The sequence below is a fragment of the Daucus carota genome, chromosome 3 (genome assembly GCF_001625215.2).
Source record: "Daucus carota subsp. sativus chromosome 3, DH1 v3.0, whole genome shotgun sequence".
NCBI classification, from domain to species: Eukaryota; Viridiplantae; Streptophyta; class Magnoliopsida; order Apiales; family Apiaceae; genus Daucus; species Daucus carota.
The window spans coordinates 61,193,666-61,216,007 of NC_030383.2; the positions used below are offsets into that span (position 1 = coordinate 61,193,666).

Genomic DNA, 22,342 nt, shown 5'->3' on the forward strand with positions numbered 1-22,342 from the left:
GCTTTGTACAAAATATTAAATTTTTACTGAGATATGCTACACAGTTCATTATAAGAATCTTTAATTTTGACATGATCTGATATAAGATACTCGGTGAAATTATTTGTTAAGCCTTTTTGTTGTTCGTTTAGTGTTGGTTAAGTGTGTTCTGCTGTATATCTTCCTTCTCTGATGTTTTGTGTTTAAAACATAGTGCCATGACATTTTTCGTGTCTGAAATAGTCCCAGATGGGACTGTACAAAATGTCCAAATGGTTTGGATATACTCTGTTACGTTTTTCCCACGTCTGCTGTAGGATCCTACTAAGATAACAAATGGAACATGCAAGAAGTAATATAACAGTGAATTTAAATGAATTAAAAGATAGGAACAGAACATTAAAACGACATCAGTATGATTGCCAGTGCAACAAAGCATGGCATTGAAAGCCTTTACATGATAGAAATATAGTTCTGGCCTCAGGTGATCATGTACAAGTACCTGATAGCTGCTGATATGATGCCTGAATGTGATTTAGTTAGGCATATGAATTATACTGCCGTTAGTTAACAGAGAGAATTCTGATTAACTTATGAGCTGAATTTGTAACTAAATTACTATTGACACATTCTGTATATACCATAAGAAAACTTAACTATACCACAAACATCAGAGCTACTTTGTTGACATTTGAGAACATTCCCCCCATCCTTTATCAAGAGAATCACACTAAATAATCAATCTCACCAATAGCTTGCTTCTTGAGAAAGCGTTTTTATGCAAACCAGAAGAATATATCCCACCTACCTGCCTCCTATCAGCAAATTATTGTTATTTTATTATGCAAATATGCATGCAGATCTTAAACTTTAATCTATGCTTTGATTCCATTACTGAACTGTCTCGTGGGCATTGCCGTAGAGCTGAGTTTTGGTAAAATCCATTAGGGATACCACATGTCAACTTGTTTTTAGAACACATAGTCATTATCCAAAAATCTTTAGGAGAATTTTTTTATCATAGCAAATATCTTATAGCACTTCCATCTTTTTTGCAATTTGGATTTATAGTTCTCTTTTATTGATTAAAAAAATGTCTATTCACCTAGACAAGCCACTATATATACGGTAGTGATGAAAGCTTAATTTCAGCACCACACATAAGCTTTCCTTAGAGTTCAAAAGCTACATACTACAATCTCCTAGTTCCCGGTTGAGTTACATCACCCTCATATATACAGATTTTTAGCATAATGGATATGGTAAGAGACCTTGCTTCAAAGAAGGCTGCAGTGATCTTTACCAAGAGCTCGTGTTTCATGTGCCATAGCATCAAGGCGCTCTTTTATGAACTTGGTGCAAGCCCTGCAGTTCATGAACTTGATCAAATCACAAATGGGAAGGAAATGGAATATGCTCTTCAGAGGCTAGGCTGTAATCCTTCTGTCCCAGCAGTCTTCATAGGGGGAAAATATATAGGCTCTGCCAAAGACATCATATCTCAACATGTAGATGGATCTCTAAAAGAAAAGCTCATCGAAGCCAAAGCCATATGGTTGTAAACACTTAAAATCATTTATCCTGATGATGGTATAGTACTATCCAGTGTAAACTTTTTGTAATAGGAATGCTAAAAGCAGCTTCTATACCATGTTAAAAAAACATTGTACCAAGGGCTTATCTTTTTGTCAGCTCTGGTGAGAAGGTATAATTTATGAATGTATCTTTCTAATTAAGGCTTCTAAGACCTGATAAAAGCGTCTCCTTGAAACAACCATCAATGTGCATGATCAGAAACCACTTTTATTTGTCTTATTTCCATCTGCAATTTTTATTTGTCACAAGGCCTCTTTGAATAAGTCTGCTTCTATAGTTATCTGCAACAAGGAGAATTTTCCAGTCCTTTAAAAGAAAAATATTTAAACGCTTTTGCTCTTTAGATTATATTTTGAGGCAAGATTAAATGCATGTCATGTCGATAACATCATGAGCTTTGTATTCTCCACACATACATTTCCCCACATGCAAGCTGCAAAAACTTTGGTAGATTGTGAGTTCTTCTAGGAGTATTCTCTTGTAAACCTCGTTCAGAAGAGAGATTACAGTGACGTTTATCTAGATGAGGTTTGTGGACAGTTAAATAAGGTAAGATACCTCAGTTACAACCAAGAAACAGAGTTATAAATGATTTGGATAAACTATGAGATGTTTTTTCACATCGACTATGGAATCCTACCAAGGGAACGACGTGGAACATGCAAGAAGTAATTCTGATATAAACTTCAAAAGGAACAACACAAAACAAGGGGAACAGTAAAACCACTTCAGCTTGAAAGGCTAATGAATATAAAATGGCACCGTATTCATTTACATTATATTCGTCCATTTAACTTTGGCTCTGCCAATGAAATTAATTAAGTTTTGGCCTCTGGCAAACAAGGAAAAATGATGCCTATATGCAGTGTTATTTAGCATATGAATCATACTGCTATTAGAAGTTAGAGAGGCTTCAGAATAACTTAGGAGCTGACAATGTGACCAGGTTATAAAAGAAATATTCAGTAATTACTACAAGAATACTCAACTTTTCTGTGAACAGAACTCCTTCGTTGACATCTGAGATCATTTTTCTCTATATCCCTTATCAAGAGAAAATTATATTATTTTTTTTCACCGAAAGTGTTCCTCTTGACAAATCATTATATATATCAGAAGAATATATCCCACCTTCCTCCCCCCTATCACTCTATCACTATTTTTTGCAGATCTCAAACTACTTTTTCTTTGGTATGATTCCATTACTGTGCTGTGGGCATTTCATTCGAGTTGAGATATTAACTATAAACTGCAGATATGGATACCACACACCAACTGGTTCTTAGCACAATCTGTCATTATTCGAAAAATCTTCAGAGGCATTTTTCTATCCGAAAAGATATCTAATAGAACTTTACCTTTCTGCATTTCATACAGTTACTTTATTGATATATTTTTCTAATATGGATTAAACAATCTGGCAATGATCTTAGTGAGCTACTATAAATATGCAGTGATCATAGCTCAAAGTTCACCACCACACACAGGCTCCCTAGTTTCTAGTTGCATTACACCATTTTCCTACTTGAAAAACTCAAATTTCTTAGCATAATGGATACCATAAGAGGCCTTGCATCAAACAACGCCGCAGTGATATTTACCAAGAGCTCATGTTTCATGTGCCATAGCGTTAAGGCACTCTTTTATGAACTTGGTGCAAGCCCTGCTATTCATGAACTTGATCAATATGCAAATGGGAGGGAGATGGAATATGCTCTTCGAAGGCTAGGTTGTAATCCTTCTGTCCCAGCAGTCTTCATAGGTGGGAAATATGTAGGCTCTTCTAAAGATATCATATCTCTACATGTAGATGGATCTCTAAAAGAAAAGCTCATCGAAGCCAGAGCTATCTGGTTGTAACCACCTAAAATCATAAATCATTTTGAAGATAATGAAGACTAACAAAGATTATTGTTCCTTAATAGGAAAATAATAACTAGCACCTATACCATGTTTAAATAACATTGTCCTAAGGGCTTTTCTTTTTGTTAGCTCTGGCAAGAAGGTATAGTTTATGAAATTGTCATCTTTACTGAAGTACATTACATTTGCTGAAGGCGTCTTCTGAAATTACTCATTCTTCTGTTTTTCAATTCTGTACTAATAATATCAACTCAAAGTTAGCGCTTCCTCCCCTCCCCCCTGTTTTTTTTAGATGTTACTCGATGTGAATGGTAGACAATGCTTTGGTGATTCCGCTTATAAGAATATCCAGAACTGCCTTAATAAAAAAAATTGGCCACTGAATATGGTTCCACGTCCACTAATATGAATAAATCCTATGGTGGTGTATAATTGCGCAAGATGCTGGTTATTGATTCTTTAAATAGACAGTTTGGCGCACTTTTCTGCTTAGTAAATACACTAAGCTTTATGCAATGAAGGGAGTATCAATTATCTGTAGCAGCTGACTTTAGTAACTGATAATTTCTTATGTCAAGCCATTTGCATGTAATGACTGCTTTCACCTTGTACCTATGTCATCCTCTGATCTTCAGGCTCAGAGAACAAACTGTAATTAATTTTACTTGAGAAATAATGGTTAAATTCTGAACTGGTTATGCGGTCTCATTTTCTAAGGTTTAGCACCCATGCAAGTATGGCTACTCCTTATATTTCATTGTTACTGCTAATACGATGATTGCCTCTGTCAACTGAGAAACTACAAGATTGCATAGATGAATAGCTTACTATTCCTCTAGTCTGAAAGAATGAGAGGAAGTTTTTATGATATATGACACAAATATATGCCCTTGCACAGCGTGCCATCATAAATCTAAAAGTTTGAAATCTTAATATCTACAAATCATAATGGTTTAAGTTAAGGTGTTGAGGTTAGTGTTGCAGATGTGCACACTGAAAAGATTCAAGATAAGAATAAACCAAAATTTATACCAAAGAATCAAATAATGAGATGATTTTGGAATCTCTTGGGACTTGACCATCTTTATCGAATTTTTAACAACTTTTTACCCTTTTCTGCAGACTAAATTCCATAATATCTGAAAATATTGAACTTATGGTCACTCAGTTGCACACGTATGTGTCGAACCCAACCATTGATGCCTTGCTCACTGTTTCCGGGGGCATGAGTATTTTCTCCAACTTGTTCATCACATAGTGGAACATAAAATAGTATCTTTCTTGAAAAGGAGCATGAGTATTTTTTTTAGCATCTAGCAAAGGTGGTTTCTTAAATATTCTTCTGCAAATGCTGTAGTTCATCTTAGGTTTTTATAAATAGAGCAGTATGAAGACTCCAAGTTCAAGCAATTTAAAGCTTCAAACTCGATTTCTCCCTTCATCAAATACCTTCTCCAGCCCTTAGTTCCCTCCTGGCAAAAAGCCCTATTTAAAATCCTATAGTCTAAACAACATAAAGCAAAACTTTATTTGCTTAGAAAAATTGTTTTCTAATTTGTCATAGTATATACCAAGTAAAAAATTGTAGGGATGGATAAGATATTGCTAGTGACCTCAGAAAATGGAGTGGTGATCTTTAGCAAGACTACTTGTTGTTTAAGCTATGCTGTGAACATCCTCTTAAATGAACTTAGGGCAGACCCTGTGGTTTATGAGATCGATCAAGATCCCGAGGGTAGGGAGATTGAGAAGGCTTTGTTAAGGATGGGGTGCAAGATTCCCACAGTGCCAGCAGTGTTTATAAATGGAAAGCTTGTAGGTTCTACCAATGAAGTCATGTCCCTCCACCTAAGCGGTTCTCTCACTCCTATGTTGAAGCCATATCAGTCTCAAGTATATCACAACTCGTAAAATTTACTCTATCTAGATGGAGAATAAGCTTGGCTAGGCAATTCAGTAGTTGTCTTGTACCTTGTGTTTGCATGTTTTAATTTAGCAAGGAGTGTGTTTGCCTAGTGAAGAAATGTAAACAGAAGATTGTGTAGCTCATTTGATTTCCTTAATGAATTTGGATTTACGTATGTTAAGTGATCAGTTCTCCTAAAATCAAATAAAAATGAGAAAAATACATTACTGACTATTTTCTCAGTAAAACAAACACATGTTGCTGTTTTAATACCTCATAAAGGTTGAATCAGCTCAAATGTTCGATAGCAGAATAGTTGAAAGCAAAACCAACGGACAGTGCTCGAGTGGTATCACACTCTCTCCCTCTGGAGACTGTACAGGAACATGTCTGTGTGACTAGGGTATCCGTGTAGGGGACCTCTATAGAAACTTAGCTCGCCTTGAATAAAAATGTACTCGTAACAGAAATATGCTCCCCTGTGCCACAGTACGACGTGCCAATGCATCTTTATTCTCCGATAAAGATGAGCTTATATACCTTACCTCTGCATTTCTGTTTCCCTATTTACTGTCAGCTCTGATTTGCATAATCATTTTCATATTATGTTTAAGGCCTGGAATGGCATAATTTTGACACAAAAGTCACACTCTGTGTTTGAGTTGTCGAACAATTTAGTGATGGTAATTACTGTTAAGTGACCAATACTCCTCAAACCTCAAGGTGTAAGGAGGAAAACTTAGTAGGATCATATTGTATTCTAACTTTCCCTCTTCACTCGAAAGGCCTCATATTTTTGTGGGTCGAGAGTGGACTACGGGTGCCATCTTTGGGGCATAACTTTAACTTCATGTCCATGATTAAATATGATACCATGTCAAATGACAGTTCTTCTAAAACCTCAAGGTGTAAAAAGGAGAGCTTACCAGGATTTTATTGTATTCTAACGGTTACAATGCAAGCAAGGAACAACAAAATGGTCCCTGCCATATTGTGAAGTGAATTTTGATGGAATATTTCTGTAAATTCAAAAAGATCTTGCTTGACAAGTTGACACAAGACGACGCTAATCACCAGATTCCAAAGTTACAAATGGAGACGTGCATATCAAAACAGTAGCAAATTCGGAAAGAAGGATTCACTTGGGGAACCATATGCAGGAACGACGAGTTGCTCAAACGTGAGATGAAGAAGATCATGTATGTGCGTGCAACCATACTAGTCATTTAAAACCATCATAATTACGTGGAAAAAGTCAAAACGACTATTATTTTGGAACGGAGTGAGTAATAGTTACAGTTACAATTTCCACAGTGATAATTCCCACAGGTAGAACTACTGCAGAATCTCATCTGACCCAGAAACGCAGGAAATTCACATGCTCGGGGTGCCATCAGGCAGCATCAGGGTTGTTCATGAATCGAGTCGAATTTTGATCGGAACGGAATCGATCTTAATCTTTTCTTGACAAACCAAGCCGACTCGAGATTTTCTATCAAACATAATAAGTGGTCAAACATTTTATCAAACGCTAGCGAACAAAGTCGAGCTCGTTCACAAACAACTTGTTAACTGTACCATTCAACCCGAAACAAAAGATATATACAAGTCCATTTACACCAACTATATTCAATATCGACCCAAAATCAGCCTCAAACATTAACTTAAATCTATGAAAAAAAATCATGAATTGAATATTTGGACTATAATTTTTAACTTAAAGTGAAAATATATAAAAATAAGATATATGCAACTTTTTTTCAAATAAGTCGGGCTCGAGCCGAATGATTTGAGTGCACATGCTAATAGCTCGGCTCGAGCTCATTTTCTTCGTGAACACTTTTCTGTGTCTGTGTCTGAGTTCGAGTTTTAACCAAACCTAGACCGAGCTTATTTACGAACAGCTCCGTTCATGAACAGCCCTGGGCAACATATAATTATAATTGTTCACAATCTTATAATATCAAGATGGTTTTAGGTGTTATTAATGTTCAATTGTTGACGTTTAAATTTCAAATGGGCAATTTCAAAAGATTCATGATACTAATAAACCACTCTTTTACTAAACTATCAAATAACAAGATGGCATTCAGCATCTCTGAGGACTTGACCATCTTAATCGAATTTTTTGACATCTTTTACACTTTCTTGGAGATTATTAGATTCCCTGAGATCTGCATATATTGAACTCGCGGTCTGCGTTGCACAAGTATCTGTCAAACGCAACCATTGATGCCTTTATCATTTTTAGGGGATGCACTAGAAGAAAAGTTCTGAATAGACCTTGGTTTTGTTTGGCATTGTTATTGCATACAGTAATAAGCTAATAGCGTTTTTTTGCTGTTTCACCTGTTTTTCTGCGAAAGGCTGCTTTTCCGAACAGTGCTTTTAGAAAAAGCTGTTTTCCCTCCGGAGCTGTCATAGATTTCACTATCAACTCTCACCAAAAATATTAATTTTTTTATATTATAACTCAAAATATGCATATATATATAAAAAATTTGCCAAACAATCAACTGATTTCAACAACACTTTTTTACCGGCACTTTTTCTAACAACCAGCAGCAGACCCCTTCTATTAGACATTCGAAACTGTCTCATGCAGGCTAGTTCTAGTACGCGAGACCAGCAACTTGTTCATCAATCTGTGGAACATAGTATCAATCTTGAAAGTAACTTTAGTAGTTTTGGCATCTAAGGAAAGCACAGTGGCTTTTCAATGTTCTTTTCTGAGTGCACTAGTCCACCTTAAGCTGTCTATAAATAGAGTAGCATGAGAACTCGAAGTTCAGACAACTTAGAGCTTCAACTCGATCTCCCCCTTGGTGAGATACTTTCTCATTCCCCTGAATATTGCCTAGCAAAAAAAATTGATAGTCAAAACAAAAAATCTTAATAGTTAATACTATATTTCTTTAAAAGTTGTGTTTTGTTTGTGGTAGTAGATACCAAGTCAAGGACTCAAGAACCGTAGAGATGGACAAGATATTGCGAGTCGCCTCAGAGAATGGAGTGGTGATCTTTAGCAAGACTACATGTTGTTTAAGCTATGCTGTCAATGTTCTTTTTCATGAACTTAGGGTAGACCCTGTGGTTTATGAAATTGATCAAGATCCCGAGGGTAGGGAAATGGAGAAGGCTCTATTGAGGATGCGATGCAATAGTCCAGCGGTGCCAGCAGTGTTTATAAGTGGAAAGCTTGTAGGTTCCACCAACGAAGTCATGTCCCTCCACCTAAGTGGCTCTCTCATTCCTCTGTTGAAGCCATATCAGTCACAAGTCTACCACAGCTCTTAAACTCTGTTTAGATCAAAAATAAGCTTTGCTCGGCACTTATAAGAGCTCACTATTAAGAAGTTGCCTTTGTACCTTGTGTCTGCATGTGTTAATTATGCGAGTAGCGTATTTGCCTAGTGAAGAAACAGAAACAGGAGATTGTATTGTTTCTTATTTTATTCCATGTCAAAATATTGTGTAGTCCATTTGAATTCCTTAATCAATTAAGCTTTATATACAAGTTCCGCTTTTTGAGATTTCTTTAATACTTCCAATGCTGTAAGTAAGGATGCTATCATGCAATGGCCATCTGGTGAAAGACTGTTAACTGAAATATCTGTTCATAAATAGGTTCTCTTAATAATCTTATAATCTCCTGTTCCAAATCATCCCTGACAGACTGAAAGATATTGGTAAGATCGCGTGTTAATTGCAGAAATGCAGTTTAATAAAGAACAGAAAATAGGTTCTGTATGTTACCCTCAACAGTAGCCTCTCTGGTGAAGATCTTTTCAGTAAATCTTGTATAGCCAATAAGGTCTCGAGTTCAATCTCAGTAAAACTTGTTGTGTGAGTTCTTAAATATCTGCAATAGACTGTTTATAAAAATAAAATAAAAAGTTGTATGAAGTTATATTACTCCCAATGGTTGCTGCTGCAACATTCATTAGCATAAGAATTAGAAACAAAACTAAAAATTAGTGCAAGAGTGGTATCAGTATCACGCTCTCTAAGCGACTGGGATATTTGTGCGTAGCTAGGGCAGGAGACTTATTTTTCACAAAAATATGCTCCATTTCTCCATAGTAGCAGGAGCCAGTGCACCTTATTCTGAGATAAAGACGAATACTTATACCTTACTTTAGTCTTTCAGTTTCACCATATACTTTTTTTTTCCATTTTCGATGTCTAATTAAATTAACTCTTGCCTGCAAAATCTTGTTATGATCAGTAGTTATATTACAGGTTTAGTTTTAATGATTCTCTTGAAACCTTGGATAGTAAAATTAAGTCACTAATGCCTATTTGTCAGGCAGACTAGTGATGGTAGTTATAATTAAGCAAGGAACAAAAAATGGTCCCTGCTGTTTTCTGATGTGAATCATGAGAGAATAATTTTTTGTAGCTTGAAAAGATTGCACATGACAAGTTGACACCAGACGAGTGAAATCGCCAGATTCCACAGTCACAAATGAAGGCATTCATCTGAGTTCAGTGGCGGATCAAGAATAATATACAACGACGTAGTTAGAAACAGACTAGTTTCTCACACATCGTGCAGCCTTGGGAATCTTGGTAAGCCACTAAAAGTCATTTCCTTCAGTTCTCTTTGTAGTCTTAATCACATTCCTCAGCATAGCCATAGGAAGTCTAAATAATTGTAACAGTGTTGATGTTTAAGTGTTGAAAGATTCATGCTTATAAACCAAAATTAATATGAAAGAATCAAATTACAAGGTAAATTGTAAGAATCTCATAGGATTGGATCATTTTATCGAATTTTTGACTATGTAACCACTTTCTTGAAAATGTTCAAATTCCATGAGATCTGCATTTGAATTCGCGGTCATTAGGTTGCACACGCCTGTGTCGAGCCCAACCACAGATGTCTTCCATCATCCTTGTTTTCAGGAACGCACAGGGAGAAAAGTAAGGAACATAAGATGTTTCCAATTGGTTCATATAGACTAGTCCAAGTACGCCAGAGATACCCGAGAGCAGCATAAATGTATTCTTCCAACTTGTTCATCACTCTGTCAAACATTAATAATAGCATATTGAACAGTAAATTTAGTAGTCTTCAGCATCTCAGAAAAGCACACTGCCTTTTGAATGCCCTTTTCTGAATGCATTAGTCTCCCTTAGGCCGTTTATAAATAGAGCAGCTAGAATTCGAAGTTTAAGCAACTCAAGGCCTTAAACTCAATTTCCCCTTTATCTGACAGATACCATCTCCTTCCCCTCAGATACCTATACCCTTTCAACCGAATAGTAGTATTCGGTTGAACATAGTATAGACAAGGCCAAAAATCATAAAAATGGAAAAGATATCGCGATTGACATCAGAGAACGGTGTGGTGATCTTCAGCAAGACTACATGTTGCTTAAGCTATGCTGTGAACAGGCTGTTTCATGAACTCAGGGTGAACCCTGTGGTTCATGAAATCGATCAGGATCCCGAGGGCAGGGAACTAGAGAAGGCCCTGTTAAGGATGGGATGCAAAAGCCCCGCGGTGCCAGCAGTGTTCATTAAAGGAAAGCTAGTAGGCTCAACCAATGAAGTCATGTCCCTCCACCTGAGTGGCTCTCTCACTCCCTTGCTGAAGCCATATCAGTACTAAAAGTATGTCGCGGCTCCTACGCTGTACTCTGGTCTCTATTCTAGATCGAAAATAAGCTTGGCTCTGCAGTTCTTTGAGCTGATTATTAAGTAGTTGCATTACCTGGTATCTACATGTATTAATTAAGCAAGCAGTGTGCTTGCCTGGTGTAGTATATTCGATTTCCTTAATGAACTTGGCTTATTCACGATGTTACATTGTGCTAGACTTCAATCCATATTTTCTGGTATAAAGGCCCATATATTACAATTTCCACAAGTAATGTCCAAAATACGAGAGCCGGGGAAAAAAGCCTGAAATATCACTTATTAATGTCGGATAATCGAGCATTTTGATTTTTGGAAGAAAACGGTACCTCGTGTAGCGTTTACGTTTAAAAAACCATACAAAACATAACACCATTTGTTTTAGTGTGAAACGCTACATGAAATAGTGTTTAGGGTTTCAAAACACTTAAACAACTGGCGTTAGGAATCAAGAAATGGATGAACGACGCACGATCTAGCATTTTGAATTGCAAAGTGATATTAAGGGTCATCTTCCCAGTAATGATATGCGGCGCCTTTTCCTTGAAAAAAAGTGATAGATTGGGCTAACACCCGATTCTTTGTGATGAGTGAATTTCATTGACACTGTCATTAAGCTTGTTCTTGTCATCTGATTATTGACTGTTAAATGACAAATCTGGCGACGACATTGTAAGTACTAGTCATCGCTGAACTGCTAATCATCGCGTTTTCATCACATAAATGTAATTTTATTGGCACGTAAACATTGCTCTTATTTCTGAAATTTATAAGTTTGTTACATATGATCTGCTGTCTAAATCTGAGAAAAAACCTCATGTACTACAATTTTCACAAGTAAGGTCCAAAATATCAGATTTGGAGGAAATGCCAGAAATATCATTTACAGCCGGAAAATCCAGCGTTACTTCAAAATACTAGACGATCTAGCGTTAAGAAGTGAAAGATAGATAAACGTTGTATGATCTAGCGTTTTGAATCGTAAAATGATATTTGGGTCCATCTTTTCCGATAGTGATATTTGGGATCTTATCCGAATAAAGTGATAGACTGAGTCAATAACCCGTAAATCCTCCTCCTAACATTTGAGGAGCAGGTTCGAGTGCAGCTTTATTCCATTGAAAAAGATGAGTATTAAATACCTTACTTTTGTCTTTCCGTTTCTCTATATACTCTTTTTACTTTTCCATCTCTTATGTCTGCAAATCACACTGGATTTGATTTGTATAATTTTTGTTTGATTGTTAGTTTAATTCCAGGTTTAGTTATCAGATTCTGTTAAAAGCCTCAGATAATGAACTAAACGAAGTTCTAGTGACACAAGGAACAAAATGGTCCCTGCCATACTCATGGAAGAATATTTATGATTTCGAAAAGATCTCAGTTGACAAAAGACGATTGCAATCACTGGATTCGAATGTTATAAATGGAGACATGCATCTGAATCTTCATTCTCCTTTCTCTATGGAACAAGATTCACATGTGTGTGGACTGGGGAGTTAGCAATCGGGTTGCAAATGAGTCGAACTTGAACACAATTTTAACTTTCTGCAAATGAGGCGAACTTGGGCCAGATAATTCGACTCAATAAACAGGCTAATAAACAAGCACAATTAGTAGGCTCGTGATCATAATTAAAGAACAAAAACGATAGTAACCAAGATTATGGTTCCTTTGAATAGGGAAAATGCTCCCAAGTACGTACTTAGGTAACTTGCCTAAGTACGCAGTACAAATTAATGACAATTTTGTAATTATTTGATCTAATTTCTAAATTTAATAAATCTCCCCTGTATATACCTTGTACGCACCTAACTTAGGTGAGTACGTACTTTTCTAAATATCTAATGTCTATTTTACAACAATTACCATCCTAAAACTAATGTATAAAGGCTTTGTCATTTTTCTTCGTTTCTCTTTTCACCTTTGGGAGAGGAGAGGAGAGGAGTAGGGTGAGGTCCGGTGGACATGCTCTCTTTTAACGACTTCAAAACAGCTTTGAAAGCAAGTTTTTTGGCTTCAGCCTTGTTAGAAGCAGTGCATGACTCTGTGTGTATGACTCCATTTGCTTCGACCTCGACTGTAACAGCTGCCACACCATCATTACATGACACAAAAGGCTTTTTCAACAGATAGCGCTCCTTTTGGCACAACTGATGTAATTCTCTTACTGGTTGAAGCTTGAGTGTTTCAGGAGAAACCAAGGGTTCCAAAAGTGGTCGTATGCTCTTGAATACAACATCCTTTCTGTAACCCGAATCAACGAAGATTGCTCCTGCCAGAGATTCTATCACATCTCCAAGAACCTGTACCAAATGCCCAAGAGAATCCCTATCTTAATTGTTTTCATTCACGAGAAGAGTATAAATACAACAATCAGTCAAAAATGAAACACTAACCTTAGGAAGAGAGTTCTCAGACCCCCATCCAAATGTTGAACGCATCAACAAAGGATCTAAAGTCTGAATAGAGGATGCTATTTTCTCTTGAAGTTTTTCCGAGGTGTGGAGAATGTGTTTCTGCAATCCAACCTTAACCGCAGATAGGGAATAACAATCATTGTTCACCGAAGCTGACCTCAGATCAGTTAGCAATCCAGGCGTAATTCCAGGATATTTATTGTATAGATGCAGAGTAATGAGATAATCCAGTACAGAATCTCCAAGAAACTCAAGACGCTGTGGATGCAAAAGAAAGAAAAATAATTATCAAATTCAGATTTAAATATGAGTTCATATATCAAAATGGAAGCACCGCGTCCAATTAATTGCTGTATATTCTTTACGCGACGCATAACACATTTCATTCCCCGGACATATATCATCCTCCATGTGAAAAGTACACTTCATGCCACCCAAAAATAAAAATTCACTTGGCACTGTAGCCTTGTAGGCAGCTTAACTACTCAAAGAAACACGATATATTTCCCCTTCCATCAAACAAAGAAAATTAACGCAGAACTGATAACATAACAATCTTACAGAGTGATTCCAAGGCTAAACAAATCATCACATGGAAAGCATTCTGGATACGTACATTTATGTTGGCTGCTGTAATCATCATAAATCTAACAAGAAATTTAATCATTCATCAATTATCATGTACTTAGACATATACTATACAGCCTGGAACCAGTGAGCATGGAATTATAGTAATCTATGTTTATTTGAGCTAGATTGGAAGCCATATTCAGTATAAGTGATAAAAGTTTAAACTGAAAACAAAAAAAAAAATAATGGAAACAATTGGTACCTGATAACACTGAGGAATTTCAGGGAGCATGAACGAACCATGTGTTAATGCTTCAACAAGTAATGAAGCATCTTTAAAAGAATAATTAAGTATTGACTCAAGATAGCTAACATTAAGGAGCTTTTCTGGATTTGCTGGAAAGCTCCTCTTATATGGTATATTCAATAAATTGACCTCAATACCAAGCCAATTCATGAATGATAATGCTGCACCTTCACCGCCATAGCTGAGGAATACACCAATCAATGCCTCGACAACATCAGCTACAACCTTACTTTTTACTTTTTGTATTCCTTTAGTAAATACTTTAGTCCCGGTAGACAGTTGTACTTCATGAAAAGCCTCTTTTTGGTCACCAGGAATAATCCACATCTTGGGATCAAAGGGTTCATTATGTATTAAACCCTGATACATTTAACAGTAAGTTAATTAGTACAGATAAAACAGTAGCGATATGTTAAAGTTAGAAAAGGGGATAATATACTAAAGCAATTAATGTAATAGTGACTGGTAACAGAACAAGGATAGCTCATCGTAATATACAAAACAAGTCGCCTTGTACCATCCGGAATGAGGAAAGTAAGTGGCACTAATGAAGTGTTTGTCCCGTTGGCTTTCATTACCCCGTGTGTACCAAGAGGGAGCTTCAAACCATGGGATCATAGGAGGGCTTTAGGTGGGATATATTTAGAAATTCATTCAAAAGACTAGCAAAAGAGACAACAATAAGCAATTCATTCTGTGGTGCATGTACCATAGCTTCCATTGTGTGTCACATTGGTTCTAGCACTGAATAGACCTCCTATTAGACATTCGAAACTGTCTCATGCAAACTAGTTCTATGGATTTATAGGAGGGCTTTAGGTGGATTTATTTCAGACGATGGACAGACACTGGCAAGATGTTCATTCCTCCCTTTTGCCAGTACAGAAAAGTAAAAATTGCAGTATATTGTTCTACATGTTAACTATTTTATATAGAGCTATATATGTTGGATATATCGATGATAAGAAAAATCAATAGTTTACCGGTCAAAAAAGAATAAAGGCAAAATATTTTATAAAATGGAAACATCATTCTGATGTGTGTAGTTTTTAGGGTTTAAGAAGTATACCGGGAGTTTACGGCTGCACCCGAGCTTGCATAAGTTAGCATTAGATATGATTCTATTTTTCTTAATACTAAGAATTCCTTCATGTGTATTTTGGTTCATTGTAAACACATGCTGACAGGCAGCATATTTCAGAAATGAATCTCCAAGAGCCTCCAGTGACTCCAAATTAAAGTTTTCACGGCAATTCTTGGTGGTAATAGCTTCCAACACCTGGAACCAAGAGTTGAAAAGAAAAAGAAATCAAAATTTGGATAGTTCATAGCTGATAATTCAAAGTTGCTTCTGCATGATAGGTCGTGATTATGAAACGACACTGATGCTGCCAATTCTCTCTGCAAAAATCATCTGTAATCCTATCTTGCAAATGTAAAGATGCTCTCCGTTTACACCGGACATTTGGTACTTCAATGATGACAGTCTCACTGGGATCTAAAGGCTTATGCATTTTCTGCATATAAAAATCTACCTAGATCCAAATATCAATGGATTTCTAAACATTTACAAAATTCATAAATAATAAAGCATTTTCCAAAATAATCAGAAGAGTGACATTGTCGCTTAGCCAATTATAAGCACTACAAATATTTTTATAATCATATCAGAATCAAAAGCTTCATATTCCTTGGACAATGATTGATGAGGTTAGAGAGTTACCTTGATCGTTGGAATTTTAGTTATAGCAGTAACATTTGGGTAATAGTAATCTCTCAGCATTTTTTTTAAACTGCTAGCAATGAGCAAAGACTCTATTCTATGCATGATCGCTGAGGCAAATGAAAACGAGTATAATGTTGCCGCGGATATTGGTGACATGATAATGGAACAAAGTTCAGGAGGCAATTCCACATACGCTTTGCTTTGTTCCACAGCTGAAAAGAAAGATCGTCAGAAAGAAACAGTTTCATGTATAATATTGAGTAGAATATAATAAGTTTTAGTAGTTAAAAAAAACTTCTCTTTCGTGCAAATACCAATAAATGGAACTACTAGTGTTTAATTCGTAAAATGAACCACTAATATCGATCGCTATTAGGGCTGTGTAACAGCTTGAAAATTAATATATAAACGGGCCAAAATTAAGTATACAAACCCGGCTTTTTTTTTTACTCTGTTTTAGGGCTTTGACACACACACACTTATCAGTACATTAGGCCCCAAAAAAGTAATAAAAGTTTAAACTTTAACCTTGTTCCTTCTGCATTCTATACTTGTGATGGTGATTTTGTACTCTAAATACATGTCTTCCCTTAAGAAAATGTTCCCGCCCATATAGCAAGTCGATGGCATGCCTGTTTTTTTCACGACAAAAGGAATAAATTACTCCATACTGAATTGAGGCTCAAACAATATGTTAATACACAAGGACTTAACAAACCTTTTCTCATAGTATTCTTTGTATGTTATAGATTCTCCGTCGTTCAAGTCCAATACTGAACTTCCGTTCATGCCATATAATGTTCCCACTATGTAGTATACATAACCATTGTGGGGAGTGCAGACCAAAGAATTCTCCAGAACACACCTGCAGACAAGATCGTTTCTTGTTTTCACAATATTATATTCGTCTTTAGGAAAAGGGCACCGTGCACGATCATGGCATATTTTATTGCCTTTATAAAGAACAGAACCAATACATCTCCAATCAATAAGCAGTGAATGCTGTGAGCCAGTAGTTGGGAGTAGGAGATAGTCGTAAACAGTAGAGTCTTTCCATTGGTGAAAAACATCAAAGGTCTCGTTCAACTTTTTATAATTGTTACTAAAGAGAATCCTAAAAGTTTTCACTTGAAACTGCCGGCACATGTGAACCTAGCAACAGAACCATAGGAGATCAACAAAATAGATGACTTGTGATTATAATGAGTAGTTAAACCAATACAACAAGATAAATAATTGTACCTGTTCAGAAGTGAGACTTATAGATCTAGCGTATTTAATGTGAACTGATAAATTTCCTCGATCAACCTCCAATTCAAAAGCCAAGTTGCTGTCTTCATCAATATTAAGCTCATGACTAGCAGCAAGCATTAGATTATTAACTGCAATATCATGGCTAAATTTTCTATCCAACTCTAGCAGATAGCAGTAGTATATTTTTGCACCATTGTTAGGATCTTGACCTACAAGTTCTGATGGAACATAGATATCCTGTTCATCGACATACTCCGGATGACCTGCACATTACGGTTTTAAATCATGAATAAGATCATATGGACATGGAAAGATAAGACACGATTTCAATGAAACAAAAAGAAGTGATTACCAATATCTTCAGCATTTTCTTCTTCCACCATATCTGGTACAAGATTGTTCGTTAGGGCTCCCATTATATGCAACTTTTTGCATGCTTCTAGACATGCAATTTGTTTCAGTGTTTTGAGATTTCCATGAACAGTTACCTCAGGTAATGGGCAACCTTTGGGGAAACATAATGTGCACTTCTGCAACTCATTGTAAATTTTAAATCTCGGCAAGGGCTTGAAGTATCTACATGGTACAAAAAGAAATATCAAGTAGGAAAATATAATAATACTAGGTGAATATGAATTAACTATTTAAGACAAACCCGTCCGAAGGTAGGCGAGAGCAATAGAAGTAAATCAGAGGCACACAGGATGTCAGTGTGACAATAGCTCCTGTAGAGTCAACCTGGTAGAATGCTTCTTGATATATATCAGTATCAGGTGGCTGACAAGGCAGTGAAGCATGTCGCAATGATTCCCGCCTCATTACTTGTCCGCTAGCAAGGTAGGTTTTTACTCTAGAAAGTGTAGCATTGTCGCCACTGCAGTTGTGACAAAAAGTAAATAACATTCAGACAAACCACAAACTTCGTATGGCAAAGTTCACAAACTTGTCACTTTGCATATTATAATATTATAAATATACAATATAAATAAAACAAACTTCACCTTTTCACCAATAACAGAAATTCTGAGTTCTGCATCCTAGCCCGACCTCGAGATTGTATAAAACTGCACACTGTATTTGATAGGTCAAATCGTATAACCAGATTGCAGTTCTGAACATCCAGCCCTTCTTCAAGAACTGATGTCGCAACAATAATGTTTGCCTGCACATATTGTCAGTAGAGCATTAAACGATTAAGTAAGCATATACTGTTCTTCAAAAAGTATGATATCTACATATGCATAGCACATAATTAATACCGCGCCCTTACGAAGTTCTTCAATAATTTCATTTTGGGTCTTCCTACTCTGTAACTGTACAAGAGTATTGCTGCCTGCTATATATTTTGTTTTCCATCCACTCAGGCTAGGAAGCAAAACGTCCAATAGGCGACAAAGTGTGATGGCCGTTATAACCCTTTCTACAAAAACAATACATCTCAAATCTTTTGAGTCCCTGTGTGGATAAACATACAGGAAAGATAGTAAGTACAATTTAACAAATTTAGTGCACACAGATGGAAACTCAGACCACTTTTACCGGAAACTCAGACCTTTCGGTACAACTTTCGTATGATCACCATCGGCAAAGATATTCAAAAAAGTCAAACAATCTTCTTACCAAAAAGAATCATTTTGAAGAACTATCATACAAAAATACCAGATGCTTTAGCAAATTGTTCCTCTTAGACTAATATGTGTACGATTAGACGGTAACTTTTGTAAGCTTAACAGCATAGCATCACAATACATCCTGATTTTTATACTCATGGAATACTGTTTTAGAATTTTAGGTATTTAATGTAGATTGTCAAAAGGTATTTACTTCAGTTACAACCTTAACTGAATTAAATATTAAATTCTGACGAAAAATGTTTTATGTAACAAGCAAGACAGCTAAGTATTTCGAACTAACCTGCGTTCAAGAAGAGATTCGAGGAGACAAATAACTTTTGTTGATAGATACCCCTTCATCACATTTGCTTCAATATTATCCCATACAGACCAGTCAGGTTCTAATAAATAAAAGATACAGGGAAACATTTAGTGACAATTAGTAACAATTAACCAAGGACACGGAGTAGATATAGTGTAGAAAATTGCTAAAGCTTAGTTCTTGGATTCTTGCACAAGGAGCATACCAGAAGGCATATAACCACAGAGAACTTTAAATACTTCTGAGCTAAAATCTGTTATAATCCTCTCCCCAAACTTATCCTGTTTTTCCCATACAAACATCCCGCTTCCATGGGATTTGTAAGAATCTGCCGCCTAGTACAATGATAAAATTGCTGCTTAATATAACATGGACAGTATAATTTTAAAATAAGAAAATGCAGCCAAATACCTTTATTGCCAGCCAAAGTCCGAGTTCCCTCAAACAAAAGAAAAATGTTAAACTTAGTTTAGATAATTTTTGCCTTGTAGTTTCTTTACGGGACTCCTCGATGCTTGCTTTTTCAATGTCACATTCGAACTGGTAGAAGTATATTGCAAGTCAATTCTCATGAAGCGAAGATAAAAATAGTAATAATAAATTTTTAGTATTAACGTAATACTACTACTTACTACTAACAACAACAAAAATAACTACCTTCTCTTGCAAACTCTCTAACTCACTAGCTATTTTTTTGGGTAACAAGCAAAGACTATCCACATCTTTATAAATCTTGAGCTTCGGAGTTGACATTGCCATATACCCTGCCAACACAGACTCACTACTGCAAGTAAAAACCTGTACCAAAAGAGAAACATATATGTCACTTGATCAATGCATATTTTAACGGGGAAAAAAAACCTTAAGGCCTCAAACTTTTATTTAACACATAAAGTGTGCAATCTATCTAATATAACATATCACAGACAAGCCACGGTACAAGAGAAAACAAAAACTCAAAACAACTCTGTCTGCAAATGAGTATAACAAAAGGTTCAAGTAAATGAAGCTTTCTGCACCAGTATTATATGCAATAGCTACTCGAAATTCATGAAGGTCCTAACACACATACACTCACACACACACACACATGAAGACAAACCACAAACAACAAAAGGCAGAAAACAGAAAAATAAATATATATGACCTTTGAATTCATTAGGTTCTCAAGGTCACGGATTTGCTTCCAGTAATCTATTCCGTTTTCTGAACCTGAAGTTGGGAATAAAGTAAAATAAATAAAAAAAGAAGTATATAGTTCAAGTGTTATACCTCTAGAGCTGTCCAAGCTCAGTGACAGTGAATGAAGTTATCTTCAATAGTAATATATATATATATATATATATATATATATATATGCATATAAAGTCAGTGCTTGCGTACCTTTAGTGTAGATAGGCGAAGCAGTCATCCCTAATATCCTAGGAAGCTGCGAGTTAATTGTTTTCCTTTGAGGGTGATAAATATCCTGTGGTGCATTATTGAGAAATCAAAGGTAGATATTATTTTTGTGATGAAAAATAAAAGAGACAAAGATAGATACGAGTTATAATGGAGTTGATATTGGCATAATTTTGGGTATAGGCCACAGAAGCGAGTGCCATGATAGAAAAATCTTCTTATATAAGGAAGTCAGTCACCTGTTTTATAACATGTAACTGCAAATTTAGTCCGATAGTACTGCATTTTTACTTACCTTCATAATGCAAGCATAAGGGTGTTTGCCTCTAGCATGGTGGCATTCATCAAATATTAGGATCCTTATCTTCTCAAGCTTTATAAAACTGTGCCTCAAGGCATCAAGCAATATTTGTGGTGTCATCACAAGAACCTAGTTCGCAACAAAGGAGTAGGTTGAAACTGTTCATTTTTTTCTCAAAAAAATAAAAATAAATAAAACACATTTTATGCTAACCTCGAATTCACCCTGCTCCTTCTTCCAATCGGCAGCATTCCAATAATCCACTCCCATCTCTCCCCAATACTTTCCAGCTTTTAAATCCGTGTGCATTTTCACAACCTCAGCTTGCTTTTCAAAATTTATAGTAAAACTAATTAAATCACACATAACAAAATTCAAGCAAATCAGTCCACAATTTTAACTTACTTGGGAAACCAGAACCACAGTGGGGACCAGAAAGACAGCGATAAAACTCGATGGTTTCCGCAAAAGGTGTGCATAGCTACGCAGAAGCATGATAGCAATCAGGGTTTTCCCAGAACCAGTTTCCAGATACACAATAGTGTTCTGTTCCATTGCCTTTTTTAGTGCATCCAGTTGATAACTATAAACATAAAACAAAAACACATCAATAAACACGATTTATTTATGTTAAAAGCACCATGCCATTTTTACTATACCTTAATAACAAATTTAAAAAAAAAAAACACACACAAGTTACAAAGAAGATAATACATGTATATACCTCCTAGCAAAGGGAAGTTTCTTAGCAGATTCAACCAGAGGCATTTTTACCGTCTCCTTAGAATCACCGACCTTCAAGTGCAAGATACAAACATGTTTATTAATACATACAAATCAATATGAACATTACAATGTTTGTGCATGCTTGTGTGTACAATACTATAATCAATGAAGATTTAATTAACAACAGAATAATCAACCTTGTGGAATGTAAGATACATATATTATCAATTATATAAAAATGAAAACACACACATACACGACCATGAAACAAACTATACATATATGACACATGTTCAAGTATATATAAATACAAACAGGGGCGGATCTAGGAAGAGGCACGGGGGACACGTGTCCCCCCTAAAATTTTTTTTACATTTTTTCACCATTCTAAATTTTACAAAATTATAGAAGTGCCCCCCAAAAATTTAAAAATATATAGGTGTTTTTCGAAAATTTGCTTGGTTCCCCCCTAAGATTTTGTTTCTAGATCCGCCCCTGAATACAAACTTATAAAATTTATCTTGATTATATACATAATTTAAACAAAATGAAAAACATATTGAAATGGTGAGATCAGAAAAACATACAGTTTTGTTCATCAGAATAGCCATGAATTAGAGTCTTTATCAACACAAACAAAACTTCTTGTATGCCTTCTCTTCCGTCTCTTACTCTCTCCTCTTCTCACTGTCAAAATCATACACTAACAGCCAT

The 22,342-nt window shown here is 35.9% G+C and overlaps 6 protein-coding genes across 6 annotated transcripts; 5 read left to right on the top strand and 1 right to left on the bottom strand.

Moving 5' to 3' along the window:
- The first annotated feature begins 1,093 nt into the window (after positions 1 to 1,093).
- Positions 1,094 to 1,736, top strand: LOC108213773 (glutaredoxin-C11). The gene has a single exon (XM_017385565.2). The coding sequence runs from the start codon at positions 1,233 to 1,235 to the stop codon at positions 1,539 to 1,541; it is 309 nt and encodes a 102-aa protein (XP_017241054.1). The 5' UTR covers positions 1,094 to 1,232; the 3' UTR covers positions 1,542 to 1,736.
- Positions 1,737 to 3,025: 1,289 nt separating this feature from the next.
- On the top strand, positions 3,026 to 3,648 carry LOC108213808 (glutaredoxin-C11). Its single transcript, XM_017385597.2, has one exon. It carries the CDS (start codon positions 3,127 to 3,129, stop codon positions 3,433 to 3,435), a length of 309 nt encoding a protein of 102 aa, XP_017241086.1. The 5' UTR covers positions 3,026 to 3,126; the 3' UTR covers positions 3,436 to 3,648.
- A 1,183-nt stretch (positions 3,649 to 4,831) lies between these two features.
- Positions 4,832 to 5,519, top strand: LOC108213640 (glutaredoxin-C13). Its single transcript, XM_017385442.2, has one exon. The coding sequence runs from the start codon at positions 5,029 to 5,031 to the stop codon at positions 5,347 to 5,349; it is 321 nt and encodes a 106-aa protein (XP_017240931.1). The 5' UTR covers positions 4,832 to 5,028; the 3' UTR covers positions 5,350 to 5,519.
- A 2,615-nt stretch (positions 5,520 to 8,134) lies between these two features.
- Positions 8,135 to 8,861, top strand: LOC108213558 (glutaredoxin-C13). Its single transcript, XM_017385362.2, has 2 exons — positions 8,135 to 8,169; positions 8,290 to 8,861. Exon 2 carries the CDS (start codon positions 8,321 to 8,323, stop codon positions 8,639 to 8,641), a length of 321 nt encoding a protein of 106 aa, XP_017240851.1. The 5' UTR covers positions 8,135 to 8,169; positions 8,290 to 8,320; the 3' UTR covers positions 8,642 to 8,861.
- Positions 8,862 to 10,503: 1,642 nt separating this feature from the next.
- Positions 10,504 to 11,157, top strand: LOC108213519 (glutaredoxin-C13). The gene has a single exon (XM_017385319.2). It carries the CDS (start codon positions 10,660 to 10,662, stop codon positions 10,960 to 10,962), a length of 303 nt encoding a protein of 100 aa, XP_017240808.1. The 5' UTR covers positions 10,504 to 10,659; the 3' UTR covers positions 10,963 to 11,157.
- A 1,508-nt stretch (positions 11,158 to 12,665) lies between these two features.
- Positions 12,666 to 21,505, bottom strand: LOC108212879 (endoribonuclease Dicer homolog 2). The gene is made up of 21 exons (XM_017384593.2): positions 21,308 to 21,505; positions 21,116 to 21,229; positions 20,897 to 21,031; positions 20,584 to 20,668; positions 20,348 to 20,412; positions 19,858 to 19,998; positions 19,612 to 19,740; positions 19,406 to 19,535; positions 19,180 to 19,279; positions 18,525 to 18,720; positions 18,267 to 18,427; positions 17,921 to 18,139; positions 17,618 to 17,841; positions 17,254 to 17,528; positions 16,730 to 17,163; positions 16,540 to 16,643; positions 16,009 to 16,223; positions 15,355 to 15,564; positions 14,241 to 14,645; positions 13,388 to 13,666; positions 12,666 to 13,294 (listed from the first exon to the last, which is right to left on the bottom strand). Exons 1-21 carry the CDS (start codon positions 21,455 to 21,457, stop codon positions 12,887 to 12,889), a joined length of 4,179 nt encoding a protein of 1,392 aa, XP_017240082.2. The 5' UTR covers positions 21,458 to 21,505; the 3' UTR covers positions 12,666 to 12,886.
- Positions 21,506 to 22,342: the final 837 nt, after the last annotated feature.